At 37.1% G+C, this 20105-nt stretch overlaps 1 protein-coding gene and 1 long non-coding RNA gene across 4 annotated transcripts in view; one reads left to right on the top strand and one right to left on the bottom strand.

Annotated features, from left to right (window-relative positions):
- LOC100624788 (UDP-glucuronosyltransferase 2A1) overlaps positions 1-20105 on the bottom strand; it is a 40871-nt gene that overhangs the window by 13110 nt on the left and 7656 nt on the right. The window contains exon 1 of one of the 3 annotated variants that reach the window (XM_084972435.1): positions 17913-18039. The exons of 1 other annotated variant lie outside the window; for it this stretch is intronic. Coding sequence is in view for 1 of the 2 variants with exons in the window: in XM_005656509.4 (XP_005656566.3) it covers positions 700-1444 (745 nt within the window). In the remaining variant the exon portion in view is untranslated. Of the gene's footprint in view, positions 1-699; positions 1468-17912; positions 18040-20105 lie in introns of those variants that run through there. One more of the 3 variants, XM_005656509.4, reaches the window with a different exon arrangement.
- LOC146400849 (uncharacterized) lies at positions 11258-17417 on the top strand. The gene is made up of 2 exons (XR_014812646.1): positions 11258-11348; positions 12611-17417. It is a non-coding gene; the product is annotated as an uncharacterized LOC146400849 (long non-coding RNA).

Below are 20105 nucleotides of genomic sequence, written 5' to 3' on the forward strand. Positions count from 1 at the left end.
CACCTCAAGCTGTAAATGCCTTTAAGTTTTCTATTTAATTTTTTGAGAAGTATAAAGCAACCTAGGAAAATTTTCAGTATGACCAGCTATAATGAAGCAGTTCACACAGGACTTTCTAAAGTTTTACCCCAAATTTATAAGAAATAGGAATAGAAGCTCCAGCAGGAGAATGGTATAAATTTTGAATTTAATAACTCCTGATTCTCAAAATTTGTAGAGCAAAATTCATAGTAAATTATATACCAAATTTAATGTCATTGTAAATAGAGTGAAGGTTTCAGTTTATTGCTAAAATCAGACAATGAGATTATCTCCCTCTTTCAGTAAACATTACACTCTCTTTGCCAATAAGTCCAACATCTCACTATGAAAAGTTGGGGTACTAGACCTATTTGTGATGTCCTACATCTGACAGAAAAACAAAATACATCTTCCATTGTATTGACATGCATTAGCATGATTTACATTTCATTGCGTTTTGGTAACCATCTTTTAAGTATCAAAGTATCCTACAAAACAGGGGGTAGCAAAGAAAGTGTAACCCTGCAAGATACTGCTTTTGCCTCCCCCATCCCAATTAGTTATTGGTAACAGTTCATTGCTATATCACTTGTAACATTTTGTTTGGAAGTGAAAGTTTTAAGAAGTTATTCCTTAGTTTCTGATAATTACTGTAGAATGAAAAGCAGAGTCTCTTACCTAATACTTCACTGTAAAACTGGTCCCAAAGCTGAGAGTCAAATTGTAGGAGCCAGAAGTCAAAAAAAACGGAAAGCATTAAATTTTTTACCCTTTCCAGAAAGTTCATTTTGTCTGTTAATCCTGTCATGGCAGTAGGCACATAGGAAGGGGGAAATGGAAGTTTCCCACAGTATTTCTCCAAGTTGTTACCCAGGGAGAGCCTGAGCGTGTTCACAAAAGGGACTGACAGCAACTCAGCAATCAGCTCCCCGCAGGGTATCATAGGGTCTATAATCATAACACTGTAGTTGGCGTCCTGGAGTTTCTTCATGAGTGACTGGTTGTAGATTACACTCTCACACTGACGTTTTAAAATACCATTTATATTTAAAAAATATTCTTGCAGTTTTATTGCTGCCGTCCAGGGTGACAATGATGGCATGATGTTAACAGACAGGTTTAAAAACTCATTTAGTGATTTTTCAGCATCCTCTCTGTTGTGTGATACAGAAAACATCTCAAAGTTCAGTGTAGAAGGCTTCTTGTGGTCAATGATGAAATTTTGTGGAGACACCAGCACAGTTACTTCATGGCCCCTTTCCGAGAGTTCCTCCAGAATAACATTTAGATTGAGCCAATGGCTCATGTCACAGGGCCACACTAGGATCTTGTCACAGAATCCACAGCCAGTGTAGCAAAGCTGCAGCAGTAGAACTGCTGAAATCCATTTCTCAGACACCATGACAGCAACTCCCTCACACATGGCTCTGCCAAGGGTGAATATTTGCTGGGTGCAGAAGTGAAGCGGCAATTTAGACAGAGGGCAAGTTAAAAATTAATTTCTAGAGTTATGAAATAAGACTTATCAGAGAACTTTGCTAGTGTTGTTAAATGGACACAGTCCTGGATGATATTTGTTCAGGAGGAGATAGGAAATATCTATACATTTTGGAAGAAATGATCACAACGTTATAGGAGTTTGTTTTAAATATGTTAAAATGGGGGAAATTTGTTTTAATTGACAATTCTTAAATATGATAGAAGAACCCATGTAAGTAGCTCTAGTAAATACTATGGTATCTCTTATGGAACATAATGATTAATAAGTGGGGAAACATTATGGCCACATGTTAATATATGGAAAAACACATGAATCACATAATACAGGAGGAATATATTATTACTATAGGAAGGTACAGCGTTCTAGGGTCTCAGAAGATGCTGTCATTCCTATGTGAGGAAAATCATGCAAAGCTTCAGAATGGAGGGGCCCTTTCAGCTGAGCCCAGAAGCAAAAGTTACAGAAGAAGGGTTCTGAAGGTGAATGGAAGAAAAGGAGAAAATGATCAACGATATGTAAGTCATGGTCATTTAAGGATACGGTTATTAGTTCAGAATGTATGGAGCAGAGGCTAACCCAGAACAAAGCAGAAAAGGAAACTATTAGTTAAAATAGGATTCAAACAATCTTGAGTGCTATCCTCTGGTTTCAGTTTTAATCTCCCTAAAAATATGTCTACTCAAATCTTCAAATCAGGCTCAGAAATCAGTCACGTCTGTCCTTTAATAAAACTATTCTGGCATCTAACTAGGATTTGAATTGCAGAGAATGAAAGAACAGGTAAGGTGATTGAAAAGTAAATATTAGAAAACAAGATTTGATGAGAGTATTGGGGAGAATATAATACTGTTTTGTGAATGGAGTGCACAGAATGAGAGTCTTATGGCTGATAGGAAGTGACTGGTGACCAGTAGCCACCAAGGAAGTGCCTGGGTTACACTGATCAGCCCCAGTGCAATCATGACTCTGGCAATATCATGAAACACTAAAATAGAAGCAGCTATGGGAAGAGTTTTTGACCTGTGGCATAAATTAATGATTGTCGATGTCTGTAAATCTCAACAGAGGGGGGATATTTAGAAATACAGATTTTGTGTTTAATCATCCCTCCATATTGCAATCCAATTCCAATTACTCTCCAAGTCATTTGATATTTCCTATCTTCCGTAAGCAATTTTTAGCACTTACTATATGCCATATTCTGGACAATGCACAGGTCATAAAGAGACAAATCAGATACGGTCCTAATTCAAAATGATTTCACAGATTAATGCAGAAGATGTCAGTTAGACAATATTCTACAAGAATAAGGGAGATGGATCTTAGAAGGGAGAGAAGAATTGAAGAAGGGCAAAGCCCGTGAAGAAGGTGGCTTGGTGGAGAAAGGGAATGATGAAATTATGAGTTAGCTGTTTTTAAGGGTCACCTTTGCAGGTTGAAAAGAGTCATTTAGAAGTAACGGAGAATATTAATGAATCTGTGTTCCAAGTGTGATATAGTTATATCAAGGGTTATATTCACTTACAAAATTATATTCATTTCAGTAATTTGAAGGGGACATACTGAAATTTCAAATCCTTTGAGTGTTTTTCTGTTTTGCTAAAATGAAAACCCAGAGTGGGTTTTCTTGGAAGATGCCAGGATAAATCAGGAATCAAGGATTGAGAATTGTGCACTCTTGCATAGTTAGATTTTGCATAAGTTCTGGAAGTTACTGGTAAAAAACAGAGTCCAAAAGAGAGTCAGATAACAGAAAATTAGGAAAGGACCATAAATCTGCTAGAAAAAAAAATGAGATAACATTGAAATCTTAGAGGATGAAAGTCTTTTTATACAGAGTAAATAACACATAATCTTTGAGGATGAAAGTCCCTTTATATAAAGTAAATAACCCAGGAGTGATTAAAAAAAAAAGACTAATTTATTTACTCACTCAACATAACATTGTAAACAATTTAAACAAAGACAAAGAGAGAACAAAGATATATAACACAGCTCAGAAATTGACCTCAATATATATGGACTATTAAAGAAATATTTCTACATTATTTTATTATATGAGAAAACTAAGGTAGAACTCATATTATGAAGAAGGATTTATTTCCATAAATTTAAAAGCTCATGCATTTTCCACTTATGTTGAACTGAAAATTAAAATTCTGGGAAAAATATAAAAATACCCTTTTAAAATTTCATTTTTGATTTGGCAAGAAAGTAAAAAGTCAGGAGAATCCCTAACACAAAGTCAAAGCAGGAATTCTGATGTTCAAGCTTGGGTCTTTCCTTTGATGAGTACAGAGTATGTTGCAGGAGTAGGGAGAAGAAAAGTCTGAAGCCTTGCCCAAGTCCTCACAACCTATATACCTTCACAAGATGCTAGATTCATAAGATCTAGCCTCACTTTTACAAATGAGTTCCCTCCCACAGAAGTTTACACTAAGAAAATTGCTGTTGCAATCAGAGAAGTAAAAGAAATAAAAGGAATCCAAATTGAAATTATGAGTTAGCTAAATTGGAAAGGAAGAAGTAAAACTATCACTATTTTCAGATGACATGATACTATACCTAGAGAATCCTAAAGATTCTACCAGAAAACTGTTGGAGCTCATCCATGAATTTGGCAAAGTCACAAGATACAAAATTAATACACATAAACCGAAAGCATTCCTATATACCAACAATGAAAGATCAGAAAGAGAAATTAGGGAAGCAATCCCATTTACCATCACATCCAAAAGAAGAAAATACCTCAGAGTAAACGTACCTAAAGAGACAAAAGACCTGTACTCTGAAAACTATAAGCCACTGATGAAAGAAATCAAAGTTGACACAAACAGATGGAAAGACATACCATGCTCTTGGATTGGAAGAGTCAATATTATCACAATGACTATACTACCCAAGGCAATCTACAGATTCAATGCAATCCCTATCAAATTACCAAGGACGTTTTTCACAGAACTGGAACAAAATATTTCAAAGTTTGTTTGGAAGCACAAAAGACCCAGAATAGCCAAAGACATCCCGAAAAAGAAAAATGGAGCTGGAGGAATCAGGCTTCCGGACTTCAGACTATACTACAATGCAACAGTCATCAAAGCCATATGGTACTGGTACAAAGACAGAAATGTAGATCAGTGGAACAGGAGAGAAAGCCCAGAATTCAACCGACGCACCTACAGCCAACTAATCTATGACAAAGGAGGCAAGAACATACAATGGAAAAAAGACAGCGTGTTCAATAAGTGGTGCTGGGAAAACTGGACAGCCACATGGAAAAGAATGCAATGAGAACACTCCCTAATACCATACACAAAAATAAACTCCAAATGGATTAAAGACCTAGATATAAGACCAGATACTCTAAAACTCTTAGAGGAAAACATAGGCCAAACACTCTCCGACATAAAGGACAGCAACATCTTCTCAGATCCACCTCTTAGAGTGATGACAGTAAAAACAAAAAGAAACAAATGGGACCTAATCAAACTGAAAAGTTTCCGCATAGCGAAGGAAACCCTAAACAAAACGAAAAGACAAAGCACAGAATGGGAGAAAATCTTTGCAAAGGAATTGACTGAAAAGGGATTAATCTCCAAAATTTATAAGCTCTTCCTACTACTCAATACCAAAAAACAAACAACCCCATCCAAAAATGGGCAGATCTAAACAGTCAATCTTCCAAAGAAGATATGTGGATGGCCAAAAAAACACATGAAAAGATATTCAACATCACTCATTATTACAGAAATGCAAATCAAAACCACTATGAGGTACCACCTTACACCAACCAGAAGGGCCATCATCCAAAAGTCTACAAACGATAAGTGCTGGAGAGGGTGTGGAGAAAAGGAACCCTATTACACTATTAGTGGGGTTGTAAATTGGTACAACCACTGTGGAACACAGTATGGAGATTCCTCAGAAAACTTGACATAGAACTACCATTTGACCCAGCAATCCCACTCCTGGGCATCTATCCAGAGAAAACCATGACTCACAAGTACACATGTACTCCGATGTTCATTGCAGCACTATTTTCAATAGCCAAGACATGGAAACAACCTAAATGTCTATCGACAGAGGAGTGGATCAAGAATACGTGGTACATATACACAACGGAATATTACTCAGCCATTAAAAGGAATGAAATACCAGAATTTTTAGCAACATGGTTGGACCTAGAAATTATCATGTTAATTGAAGTCAGTCATACAATGAGACACCAACATCAAATGCTTTCACTGACACATAGAATCTGAAAAAAGAACAGACTGAACTTCTTTGCAGAACAGATACTGACTCACAGACTTTGAAAAACTTATGGTTTCCAAAGGAGATAGTTCAGGGGGTGGGGGATGTGCTGGGGTTGTGGGATGTAAATCCTGTAAAATTTGATTGTGATGATCATTGTACAACTAAAAAAGTAATAAATTCATTGAGTAATAAAAAAAGAAAATTGCTGTTGTTGATGTTGTATATATGAAAAAATCTTCCCTTAGAATTCTTAACATGGTCAGCCTTCATGGGGATTTCCATTGCAAACTAGAAAAGCCTCTTTCAAGAACCTTTAACCAGCTTCAAAGGCTTCCTACAGATAAAATTCCAAAGTAAATAAGCATCTCCCTTTCACAAGGAAACAGTCTCATGACTGAGAACAAACAAAACAACAGAGACCAGAAATGTTAACACTGTTATTTGAAATATTATTATTGCTTTAAATAAAAAATGAAATTTCTACAATATATTTAAGGGTATTAAAATGAAGCCTGAAAATATGAGCAAGGTACAAAAGATTTAAAAGAATAATTGTGAGGAGTTCCCATTGTGATTCGGCGGGTTAAGAACATGATTAGTATCCATGAAGATGAGGGTTCCATCTCTGGCCTCACTCCATGGGTTAAGGATCCGAAGCTGCTGTGAGCTGCGGTGTAGGTCACAGACTTGGCTCAGATCCAACATTGCTGTGGCTGTGGCATAGGCTGGCAGCTGCAGCTCCAAATCGACCCCTAGCCTGGGAACTTCTATATTCAGCCATAAAAGGAAGTAAATAAATAAATAAATAATTGTGAAAATTTTCCAAAGACACAAAGAGGATTTCTGGAAATTAAAAATTCAACAAATGAAATTTAAAAGTCAATGGATTCTGCTGTATAGCACAGGTAACTATATTTAGTCACTTGTGATGGAACATGATGGAGGATAATGTGAGAAAAAATGTTTATACACACACACACACACACACATATATATGAATTACTAGGTCACTTTGCTGTATAGCAGAAATTGACAAAACATTGTAAATCAAGTATAATAAAAAAAACCTCAACGGAGAGATTGAAGAGTAAACTAAGCACAACTGTAGAAATGAACAATGACCCAGAAGAGAAATCCAAAGAAGTTATTTAGAATTAAGTTCTGAATTTAAAAAAAAAATGGATAGGAGACATGATAAAATGCTGAAGGGCCCTGGAGAAAAGCCTAAAATGCCTGAATCCAAGTTGGTTTTGTCTGTTTGGTGCCTCCTCTATCAAGCCTTTTTTCACTTTTTAAATCTTGCGCATTTTCCACACAACCTGACTGCACAATTAAGCCCTACATTTATGTTCTTTTAACCAAAACTTTCAATTAATTTGAATTTTTACATAAATTATTTTAGACATAAAATTTGCAAATTAAGTATAGAGATTTCTGTATACCCTGCAGTAATCATTACTATGAATTTGCCTAATGGTAATTGTCCATTTCCATTACTCTGTAATGATTCATTGGAATTTTATTGTAAAGGATTGCAAAAATACATGCAAACATATGATTAGTATAATTTGCATAATAACACAGTAATCTCTTCAAGATGCTTATTAACATAAAAGAGAGAATCCTGGCAGACACTGTCTTTACTAAGAGATCAAAATATGGTCACTAGTAATAACCCATCTATATGATGTACCTCTGATACACTACCCTGAGAAGGACACAAGATCGCTTCCATTGCATTCTTACTTCAAATGCATAACCTCACCTTTGCCACAAGAGAATATCAGAAGAAGAAAAAAATGAGGGATGGTCTAAAAATTAACTACCCAGTATTCTTTATAAATGGAAAACCAAGAAAGACTGTGGAAACTGTCACAAATTGGAGAAGAGTAGGGAGAGTGGACAAATAAGTGCAAGGGGGAAACCCGGATTATATACTAGAAAGAAAAAGGAATATTAGCAGGATAATTCACATTGTTTACTATGAATTCCTAGTTTTGCTAACTTTAGTATGGTGATGTAAAATTAAAAGCACAGTCAATTTTTCAAATCCCATTATTCTTTCTATATTTATTAATTAGAATTTAAGGAATGTCCTGTTTATTCAATTACTTATTTACTTACATCAGTATAGCTCAACATTTTATTTTTATAGATTTTATTATCATTATTCTGTTGCTCAAATTTTCACAGATTTTGGAAACTATTTCATATATTTCATTTTAAATGAAAAAAAGTAAGCATTTTCCCTTTAAAATCAAATATGAGAATATCATAGAATGTCTACTTCTATTTAATATTAAGAGGAAAGTCTCAGTCAGCATAAGAAAAATATATTATATACCTAAATGAAATAAATCAAAGACAAATACTGTATGATATCACTTATATATGGAATCTACATAAATACAACAAACTAGTGAATATAACAAGAGTGTGAACCTCTACACTGTGTTCCATGGTAGCTGTACCAATTTACACTTCAAAGAGTGTATAAGAGTTCCCTTTTCTCCACACTCTCACCAACATTTGCTGTTTCTGGCCTTTTTGGTAATAGCCAAACCAACATTGTGTTTCCTGGTGCTATCATCGTCACTGCTTGTGACTCTGGAGTCATTGGTGCCTTGCTGCTGCTGGTGTCACTGTCACTGCTGAGGCTCTGGGATGGTGGTGCTTCTGTTGGGTCTGGGATCTCCTGAGTCCTAGTCTCTGAAGAGCGAGGAGGATAGGGAAATGGTGGGTCAGAGTTACCTCTGCTGTGTCTGGGGTTGCTGGATTCACAGGCAGTGTCCCTGGAGGCAAGAGTGAGGGCCCAGAGTTGGGGTGTTTCCATGGCTGGACAGAGTCACAGGCCCTGCTCCCGCTGCTGCCCAGTTACCTGTGACTATGATCAGTCAAGAAATAACAAATGTTGGTGAGAATGTGGAGAAAAGGGAACTCTTATACACTCTTTGGAGTGTAAATTGGTACAGCAGCTGGGAGGTGGGAGTCATGTGCACTACCTTCCGTGCTGCAATCATATTCTCTGGGGCTGAGTGGCTAGGATCACAGGCATCACTTCCCTGTTCCCGTGGTTATACCTGCTCTATGTATTTGATGTGTCCACTCACTTTAGCTGTACAGATGGTACATCTAGGAAGGGCATTAGCTTCTGTATCAGTGAATATAACAACAGAGCAGAGATGTCTGATGGATTACAAACTGAACATGAGTGACAATGTAATAATATTATACAGTTAAAATGATTATAGGATGCATTAAAAAGCCACAGAAAAAAAATGGAAGTCCAAAGAAAATAAAAACAATAATTTGAAAAGATACATGCACCCAACATTCCTAGCAGCATTATTTACAGTACTCAAGTTATGGAAGCAACCTAAATGTTCATCAACAGAGGAATGGATAAAGAAGATGTGGTACATATACAATGGAATATTACTCAGTCATAAAAAATGAATTTCTGCCATTTGCAACAATGTGGATGGACTGAGAGTATTTGCTTAGTGAAATAAGTCAGATAGAGAAAGACAGATACTTTGTAAGCATTGATATTTGGAATCTAAAAAATAAAACAAACAAATGCGTATAACAAAACAAAAACAGACGCAGTTATATAGAACAAACTAGCAGTTACCAGTGGGGAGGGAAAAGAGAGGAGGGACAGGATAGGCATAGTGGATTAAGAGATATAAATTACTATGTATACATTAATAAATGAGGATTTATTTTCCAGCACAGGGAAACATTGCCGTTATTTTACAACTTTAAGTGGGCTATCATCTATAAAAACATTGGATTACTATGTCATACACCTGAAACTCATATAATATTCTAAATTAACCTTACTTAGATCATAAAAGAACAAAAATGGAAGTAAATAAGAATGAAAACTTAGTATACTACAGAGTGATTCAGTCTGATTAGTGAAAGGTCTGGAGGATAGCTATGTTAAAAAGGGATTCTAGAGATTGATTGGTGTGTTGATTACAAAGGTTTATACATTTGACAAAACAAATCACACTGTACTTTTAAAAAAATAATATGTAATTAGCCCTTAATAAAAAAATGATAATGGGATGGCACTGCACATCAACAACATGGTTAAAGCTAAAATAAAAGAGCAGACATAAAATACCCAGTGTTGATGAGAATGGAGAACAATTAGAATCCTAGTAAATGGCTGATGAGATTAATTGGTATGAGTGCTTGGGAAACTAGAATTTAGCACTATTTTCTTTTTTGTCTTTTTTTTTTTTTTAGGGCAGCACCCGTGGCATATGGAGGTTCCCAGGCTAGGGGGCCAATCGGAGCTATAGCTGCTGGCCTATACCAGAGCCATACCAACGCTGGATCCGAGCCACATCTGCAACCTACACCACAGCTCACAGCAATGCTGGATCCTTACCCCAATGAGCGGGGCCAGGAATTGAACCTGAATCCTCGTGGATACCAGTCAGATTCATTAACCACTGAGCCATGACAGGAACTCCGAATTTAGCACTATTTTCTAAAGCTAAACAGATGCAGGACCTATGTTTGCATGCCCTATGACCTGGCAATTCACTCTACATGTTCATCAACAGTAGACTGGATAAGTAAAATGTATGTTAATTAAACTCCATTTAGCTGTGAGAATAAACCAACTACACCTATGTGCAACTTGAACAAATATAAAAAACATGATGTTAAACAAAATACAGAAGAGCCATAAGGTGTGTTTCATTTTAAAAGTTTAAAATCAGTCAGGGAGTTCCAGTCGTGGCGCAGTGGTTAACGAATCCGACTAGGAACCATGAGGTTACGGGTTCAGTCCCTGGCCTTGCTCAGTGGGTTAAGGATCCGGCATTGCCGTGAGCTGTGGTGTAGGTTGCAGACGCAGCTCGGACCCCGCATTGCTGTGGCTCTGGTGTAGGCTGGCCACTACAGCTCCGATTGGCCCCCTAGCCTGGGAACCTCCAGAGACAGGCAAAATAGGACCATTCAATTTCCTTACCTGTTAACCATTTTCCTTACAGCCTTCAAGTCCTTGGCCTTCCTATAGCTTGCAGCAAAGCCTAGTCTCAAATCCTGCCCACATGAGAACTATCTATGTGATGTATGTAGAGCAGATGTCTCTGAGGAAGGGGCCAGATCAGTCTCAGTGCAGTTTGAAGATGCCTTGCAGAACTATTAGCCAGGGCAGGATTTAATAATAGATTCACTTCTGAACCTGAGTTACAACGATGGGCACTAATTCCAAATATGCCTGTTCGCTTAGCTGTTAGAAGCATATTTAAATTTGAAAAAGTGAAATCGAATTGATAATCATTTTTCCTTGCTTCATCTGTAAGATTTCCTCACTGATAAATAAAACAGGATTTTGAACAAGTTCAGTTAGATATTTCCATGTTACTTACTTCTATTTTCCTCAAAATAGATATTTGGGATTTTTGTCTTTATCACAGTTAAACAGATTCTTTTTCTCATCTATTTTTCTCACAGAACTGAAGAACAGCCATTGAAATGGAAACGCCAAAATAAATTTCACGTTATGAAATCTCTTGTGTTCAAAGATAATATCAAATATAAGGTACCTGCCTTATTTCATTATCAGTTTACACTTAACAGGTGTCTCTAATACTTAAAGAATGTACTTGCAAACAAAAGGCAAATTGGATTTGACCAGTTCTTCTTCAAAATATAGTTTGATTTGAAATAAAATATTCAAGGTAGGTATTTGTTGTTCAACCACATTTAGTAGCGTTTAGTAACATGATAAGCGTAAAGGATTTAAGTAAATAAGATATTTAATTTCTTAATATGTAGGATTTCTGAACTTAGGTTAATGTCCTGTGAAAATGAGAACTTGGGAACATTCTGTTTCACAAAAGCATTTTCACATGTTATATAACCCGTAGTCGCTTCCTTTGAGAGGGAAGGTTTAGTATACCCCAGAGGCCGTTCATTTTCTACAGACATTTATTGGGTACTTTCTAGGTGTAGAGCCCCATGATAGTATAATTAGGGCATTTTCATTGCAGAATTCTTATGTAGTTTGGTGTAGTGTTCAATGTAAGTATAATCCCTTAGAATTGTCATAGCATATCACACATAAAGTGTCATATGATCACCTTAAAGAAGTAAAACAATGACCTTATTTATTTATTTATTTATGTATTTAGTCTTTTGTCATTTTAGGGCCACACCTGTGGCATATAGAAGTTCCCAGGCTAGGGGTTGAATCAAAGCTGTAGCTGCTGGTCTACACCACAGCTCACAGCAATGCCAGATCCTTAACCCACTGAGCGAGGCCAGCATTCTCATGGATGCTAGTTGGGTTCATTAACCACTGAGCCTTGACGGGAACTCCAATGACCCTATTTTAAAGAGAAGGGTGTGCTAAGGCTCAGAGTTTGAGTTATCTGCCTGAAGTCACCCAGTTAGCAAGTGGAACCTGAGTCCCAAATCTCCTGGGATTTGCAAGACCCTTCGTCATTTTACTTTTTGCAACTCTCTGTTTAAGGAATACAGACCATTATGTCAAAGCCTGCAAGAGTTGGCACGATACACACACACACACACACAATGATAATTATTATACCACATGTTTAAAATGTCTTGGGAAATAATCATGTGAATAACACCTAAATTTAAAGCAAAATACGTGTTTTTGAGGCATATGAAGTTTTGAATCCAGAGAAGAAGAGAACAGTTATGTTACACTATGAAAAATATAAAAACACAGAATTTCACTTTCAAAATTCTACCATATCTTCAAAAGTTTATGCAGATTTTAATTATCATACATGCGTTTTATTTACATGTGTGATATTTTCAATATCTTCCCTCTAGACCGGTTCTATGAAGAAGTTTAAAAGTTTAAGTGATGGAAAACAAGATAAAGAATATTTTAAAATGAAGGAATGAGAAAACATTTTACAGATTCTGCTTGTGAAAGGTGGTTAAGGTCGAGTTACAACAAATCTTACTGTAAGTCCTCATGCAAACCATGCATCTATGGCCTGCAGTGGGTCTTTGCACTTGTTCTTATCTATGCCAGGAATCCTGTTGATTCTCACTTTCACTGCCCTCCTTCAGGTCTTTGTCTGAATGTCATCTTTCATTTGAAACCTGCCCTTGCCTCCCCCTTTAAAAGTGTAACACTGCTTGCAGATCTAGTCTTCTTATTTTACTATATACACATATTACGGTCTAACACCCCATATATTTGATATATTTATTTTATTTATTGTCTGTCTCCTTTTACTAGAATGTATGCTGCATAAGGGTAGAGATTTTTATCTATTTTGCTAAATGTTATGTTCCCAGTACCTAGACAAGAGGCAGATATTGGGTTGGTACTGATATCTTTTCTACACGAAGAAAAAAGATGCAAGGAAGGAAGGAAAGAAGGGAAGGAAGGAAATGAAATAAAGGGAGGGAGGAAGACCAAACTGGGAGTAAAATAGTATTTTTCATATTACCATTGTAAGAAAGCAACGCTGGTACCATCAACTTTTAATTCCAGATGTTAATTAAATTAATATCCCTGCTACTACTAATAGATCTAGAGGGGAAAAACAAAACATTCAGGAGAGAAAAAAGTAGAAAAATAATGGAAAGAAGACTCACATGGTCAGGAAAACAAGGAATGTAAACAACCACCCAGAACTGGCCTTGGCAGTTTATTTTATTTTGTTTGATCCTCATAAAGGAATCTGTGGGGCAAGGAACCTTGAGGCTTGTTAAAAGGTCCCTGAGAACTTAAGCTGGAGGCAGCGCTGGCCCAAACACCCAGAGGAGCCTAAGGATAAAGAGAAAGTGAGAAGCGGAGGAGGAGGAGGAAGGAGGATATACATTCAAGTTTCCAAGGCCTGATTTGGGTTTTTTAAAACTTCCTTAGATAAAAAAAAAAAAAAAAGGAATGAAGAATAAAGGAGGGCATTTTTTAGTAGTTTCATAATTTATTCTAGTAAGTGTACTTTCATTTATATTTGAAGATTGATACACCCATTGAAAGGCGATGCCCTCACTAGGCACAAGATTTTTTGCTTTGAGACAATAGCATATGTATTAATGCCATCATTCCATTTTTTAGGAATGTATCCAAAAATGAGGTTCAAAGACACGTAAAAAGCACTTTTACTTCAGTCTGGCACATGGAGGGAGGGTGTGAAAACCTTTTGCTGTATTAGCAGTAAGGATAAAGAAGATATCTGGAGTCACGAGTAAGAGGATGTTTTAGAGACTTATCCAGAATTTTGCTGTAGTATGAATTCCATTCTCCCCAGTAGGACTGAAATATGTAGTCTTGCAGAGGATAAGATAGGGTATTTTTAACCCTTTCGCCAAAGGTCATCTGGTCATTGAGCCCTGAAAGGGCTGCAGGTACATAGGAGACAGGTGAGGGAATCTTCCCACAGTGTCTCTCCACTGTGGACACTGGAGAGAACCTCAACGTGTACACGAATGGAATTCCCAACTTCAGAGCAACCAGATCTCCACAGAATATTATTACTGGGTCCGCTAGCAACACGTCAAAACCACCTTTCTGAAGTCTCATCATTAATGCGGGGTTGCTTAATACCCCATCACAGATTTGTATATTAATTTGAAAAAAAAAAATCTAGGGTTTTTCCCAGTTCTTTGTAGAAAGCCCAGAAGGTTAGGGGGGTTGGGCTGTAATCCGTCCACACCATTATCATATGTTCAACTAAGGAATCTATAGTGCTCTTCTTGAAAGAAACAGGTACCACCTCAAAATTCATGGGAGAATAGGGATGGGAGTTGAAGAGCACCACTGATGAAGCCAGTACAGTCACGTTGTGATGTCTTAGATTCAACTCTTCTAAAATGATTGATATTTAACCAGTGGCTACCATTCATTGGCCAAATTAGCACTTTCCCACTTAGAACAATTTCAGTCAGAGTCAGATTAACAACCAGCAGATGGAAAAGCTTCTTAGGCATGGGGGCATCCATTATGGAAACCATCCTACTGCAGATCTTTTGAGATGAAAAGAAACTTTCAAAGTATATTTATGTAGATATTTTTTTCAAATAAAATAATATTTAATGTGGCAGCTACACTCATTCATAAGTCAATTGATCAACATATTAAAAGGAAAACAACATAATTCATATTTTTCAATGCATTAGTATCATTATCTCAACAGAAAAAAATGAAATCTGGCCCTATTTTTTTTTTTTTTTTTTGTCTTCTAAGGGTTGCACCCAAGACATATGGAAGTCCCCAGGCTAGGTGTGGAATTGGAGCTGCAGCTGGTGGTCTATACCACAGCTACAGCAACAGGAGATCTGAACCACATTTGTGACCTACACCACAGCTCATGGCATCACACCGATTGAAGCCAGGGATTGAACCAACATCCTCATGGACACTAGTCTAGATCGTTACCACTGAGCCATTACAGGAATCCTATGGCTCTAGGTGGGCTAGAAGCCTGATGTATGTTTTTTTCTGTGATAATAACCATGGTTTATAAAATGTGTCTTCAATTTAGCATATCTTTCCCAAAATTAGGTTAAATGAAAAATGTTTTCCCTGCTAAAGCCACTTTGTCAAAACTTATGGCAAAGCAACACAAATGTTGGCTGTGCCATGCAGAGGCAGTGGGACATGGAGTAGCTTCCGTCTCCAGGCCCTGCAGAGTTCCCCACTTCAGTAGCCCATTTTCTTTGTAGATTCTCTGGTGAGAGGGCTCTACCTGGACCAGCCCCTTTATCTAAATTTTTTTATGTAGTTTCAAGAGGGAGGTAAAAAGAAAGACTTCCTGAGCCTTTTGATTATTAACAGCAATCAGTTCAAAATAATCCTCAAACTAGAGACACATTCAGGGTGACGAGATTTTTTTTTCCCCTACAGCATCAAGGGCTCCTTTTCATTCTTTGTCAGTTTTGAAAAGGAAAACTTCAAAGGGTCATACACCAGACATAAAATTCTCAGAATAAGATGTAAAAGGTTTTGTATATGACACTTGCTGGAGAATGTCTAGTCATCTGTAAAAAATTAAATTTGAAATAAAGTTTCTTAAAATATGTATAATGACATTAGTTTGCATTGAGAATTTTAAGCAAAAAAAACTTTTTTTTTTTTTTTGGCCTCACCCATAGCATGAGGAAGTTCCCAGGCCAGGGATCGAACTCATGTCACAGCAATGATCAGAACCACAGCAGTGACAATGCCAGGCCCTTAACCCACTGTGCCACTGGGGAACTCCTTAAAATATTTTTGTACAGTTTTCCTTATAACTTTTTTCCCCGGAGACATGCCCTGGCTTAAAGGTTTCCTCTTGCTATATTCTCCCTCAGCATTGCCCTGGATGGTAGGATTTAAAGGTGCTGGTTCATTTCTCATAGGCTCTCAGAGTGGAGGTGGCTCCAGAGGCCACAAGAGCCTGCAAACAGGTGTTCATACTATTTTTAGGAAGCTCAGTAATCAACACTTGAGTGAGGAAAATTTTAGCCTTACACATCTGGGCTTCAATTTTATTTGAGTTCCTTGATTGGACTTTACTTATTTCTTTTGAAACTTTACATTTAGGTGCTCTTTCTTTCTTTAAAACTCTATAAACAGTATCTGTTAAAGCTTTCTTTTTAGCTCCAGATCTGGCATTCAATGCTTCACCACTTCTTTGATTGTTACCTGGAGCAAGTTACCCAGCCCCTTTGTCACAAAATGGGGAACAGTGATGGTGCCTACCTCCTAGAGTTGTGAAGAAGGACTGAATGAAGCAAGGGATGTAAATTATTCAGGACAGCATTTGTGCTCATTAAATGATAGCTGAATATGATACTGCAGGGAGAGAAATGACTTTAAAAACGACCGCTTTAAACAGATCTTACTACCGAGATCCACCTACTCTCCACCACTCCTCAGACCACGGCTCCCCCGCACCTGAGCTGTTGTGCGGATATTACCAAGCGTGGGCGAGTTCTCCACCAATGTCAGTCCTGCTCAGACCCTGCAAATCCCAAAGGATCTATCACTAATGACGTACTCAGTATGGAGGTTCACAAACGATTTAAGAAATACACAGACATAAAACTCAAGATTATCCTCAGAAAGATTATAACCTTCATTCCTTTTCTTTGAGTGGGTATGAAAAAGAGTGCACGCTCTCTCGGCGGCAATCCTGCGCCTCCCACAGCAAATTCCACCTCCAGTGTCACTCCTGCGGTTGTCTTCTGGCTCAGGAGTAATTTGGAAAAGAGAGGGCTACCAGTGGTAATTTGGAAAAGGGAGGGCTACCAGTGGTGATTTGAAAGATGTGAACCAATCAAGATTAACTTAAATTTTAAATGTAGAGGAAGGAGGGACGCAAAGGAAAGACTGGAAGAGGGAAAAAAGAAAGAAAAAGATCCAGGGGTTCCCATCGTGGCTCATCGGAAACAAATCTAACATCCATAAGGACTCAGGTTCGATCCCTGGCCCGGCTCAGTGGGTTAGGGTTGCGGTGAGCTGTGGTGTAGGTACCAGACGCAGCTCCAGTCTGGTGTTGGTGTGGCTGTGGTAGAGGCTGGGGGCTACAGCTCCGATTCGACCCTAGCCTGGGAACCTCCATATGCTGTGGGTGTGGCCCAAAAAAGACAAAAAAATAAAAAAGATCCAAACCAAACCAAAATATATTACTCTTCAGGGAAAAGACTCCAATACATTGCTTCCTCCTCTAAAATGACTACTGGAAATCAAGCATTACAGAGATACACACACTCAACTTTATGTTTATTACCTGTGCTCGCTGAGTACCTACTTCATGCAAAGATCTAAATATTATAGTCACAATTTTTTATTTTTTGAAAGTGTGCTGTTTTTCCTATTGAACGTAACATATTTGCAAGATAGTCTATTGTAATAGATGGTATTAGTTTTTAGAGATTATTCAGCTAGTTATTCAGATATAATAATACATTATGTATTTATATAAGTCTAATATATAAAAGTTACTCATTAAAAAAAAAACTTTATTTTTATAGTGACCATAAGGAAAAACTCTTTGCAACAATAGGTAGTTTGTATAGATTATAAATATTTTTACAGCATTAAAATGCTACATTATTGTTTCCTTAAATATTTCCCAATATCAGAAGTGGCTTTTTTGTTGTTGGTATAAACAAAGAAAATAAAATTTACCTGGTTCAACTTTAAACAACTGTACTTGAAATCTGCAGAGGATTTTTCTTACTTTCGGTTTGATAGAAGCTCTCTTAGGACCAGAAATCTATCCTCAGGCAAATTGCTCCAGGCAACAGAGTCACATGGAGACCTGCGCTTAAAGGAATAGCAAGCTGCCTGGTGATAACATTGTCTGATTAAACTCCTCATGGAAAATTAAAATTGGCACGAAATAGATTGCAATAACTAAGTACATTGAAAGGAAGAAGAAAAGTAGCCAAGAAAGCTTAAACCTAAAATATTCTGCATAATTGATGTATTTGCACCTGAAAATTTTAAAGGAGAGAAAAATTGTTCTAGATGCACTGGTGTAAGAAAGACATGTTGAAAATAATTTTCTCAACTGAGTAGCTCTATGATTGGATTTTAACATGCTATTATGTCTAGTAGCTGTATGACTGGATTTTAACATGCTATTATGCTATTCTCATTTGTGATAGTAGTTTTTTTCCTTCACAAGTTAATTGCTAGGATTAAGATATATATTACATGTGAAGCACTTATCACAGTGTCTGGTGCAAAAGAAGAGATCAACAGATACTACCTGCTATGACTATAATGATATCCAAAAATTTAACCAATTACCCATGGCCTGAAAAAAAAGAAATAATTTCCCCCTTATAATATTCAATTCCTAGCAATTAGCAGGGATTAGGGACTCATGCTAAGGTTCTTATAGCATTCCACTGCAGAAAAATAATCTTACAGAAAGACGTCCTCAATTTATTTCCCCAAGTGTGACAATTTTAGACCTGAATGGATATGGATTTGTTGCAATGACTTTGCTTAGAGCATTTAAGCTAAAGTAAAAGGTAAATTCAAATTTCAAATTGGAAATGTTTTTTTACTAGTCAGTTCCATTCATCCTCCTCATTTATCACTTCACATGTACAAAGTCTTGCACAAAAAGAAATTACTCCATCATGTCAATAATGTTACTTCTTACCTGGCCTTTTGAATATGAGTGCTTATGCCCCTGGGCATCAATAAGAACACTATGTTTTAGTAAAACAAACTTAAATAGTCATTCTAAGTCGGAAGACTGTAGTTTGATGAGAAACATGATATCAAAATCAGAGGCTAAGAACGTTTTTAGAGATCTTCATTACATTCCCATGAACCAATTGTTAAGAAAGATCACTCTCATGTCTTAAGATGGGGGAAATGGTGTGGTTTTATTACCAGCATTAACTTACAAACAAAATACAATCAAATATATGATTTTAAGATCGCCAGCATAAGGAAGGTTTCTACAGGGATGATTTCACCAACACACATGAAAAACATTGTGATCCTGATAATTATTTTTCCAAGGTTGAGAACAAGTAGTTGACAAAAACTTAATAAAGTTTTAAGTTGATATAAAAATGTAGACATAGTTCTGTCCAAGGATTTCTCCATGTACATTCCTCTAGTTCATTACTTCAGATGCTGCACATAGTCAGGTGTCTGTGTCATTCAGGTGTTTACAACATGCATGAAGAGGTTAAAGAATTTTCAAAGATCTTGAAAGCTTCTTTGCCTCATAAAATTGCCATTTCTTTATTCTTTTTCTTCATTTTCAAAGTCTAGTTTTAGCTCTACAATATTTACCGTTTTACTTTTTTTTGTCTTTTTGCCATTTCTTGGGCCGCTCCCACGGCATATGGAGGTTCCCAGGCTATGGGTCCAATTGGAACTGTAGCCACCGGCCTGTGCCAGAGCCACAGCAACGCAGGATCCGAGCCACGTCTGCAACCTACACCACAGCTCACGACAACGCTGGATCCTCAATCCACTGATCAAGGCCAGGAATCGAACCCACAACCTCATGGTTCCTAGTCGGATTCGTTAACCACTGCGCCACGATGGGAACTCCCCGTTTTACTTTTATCTTCATAAGTGTCATAGTAGCTGTGCTTATTCTGAGTGTCAGAACAGGTAGGCCTTTGTTTACATTCCAGGAGGTAAATGTTTATTTTTGAATTTGGGAGCAACTATTTAGCAAATCTAGAGGCGATGAAGCACTAACGGTAATGTACATCCTTTTTAATCCTCCTCATATAAACCCACTCGTAGATTGTCAATTAATTTATAACAAAGGAGCCAAGAATATACAGTGGAGAAATGCCAATCTCTTCAATAAATGGGGTTGGGAAAACTGGACAGCTT

The sequence above is a fragment of the Sus scrofa genome, chromosome 8 (genome assembly GCF_054392235.1).
Source record: "Sus scrofa isolate SSC_HxYL_T2T_F1_AM1 chromosome 8, Sscrofa_HxYL_maternal_Yorkshire_Landrace_v2.0, whole genome shotgun sequence".
NCBI lineage: Eukaryota > Metazoa > Chordata > Mammalia > Artiodactyla > Suidae > Sus > Sus scrofa.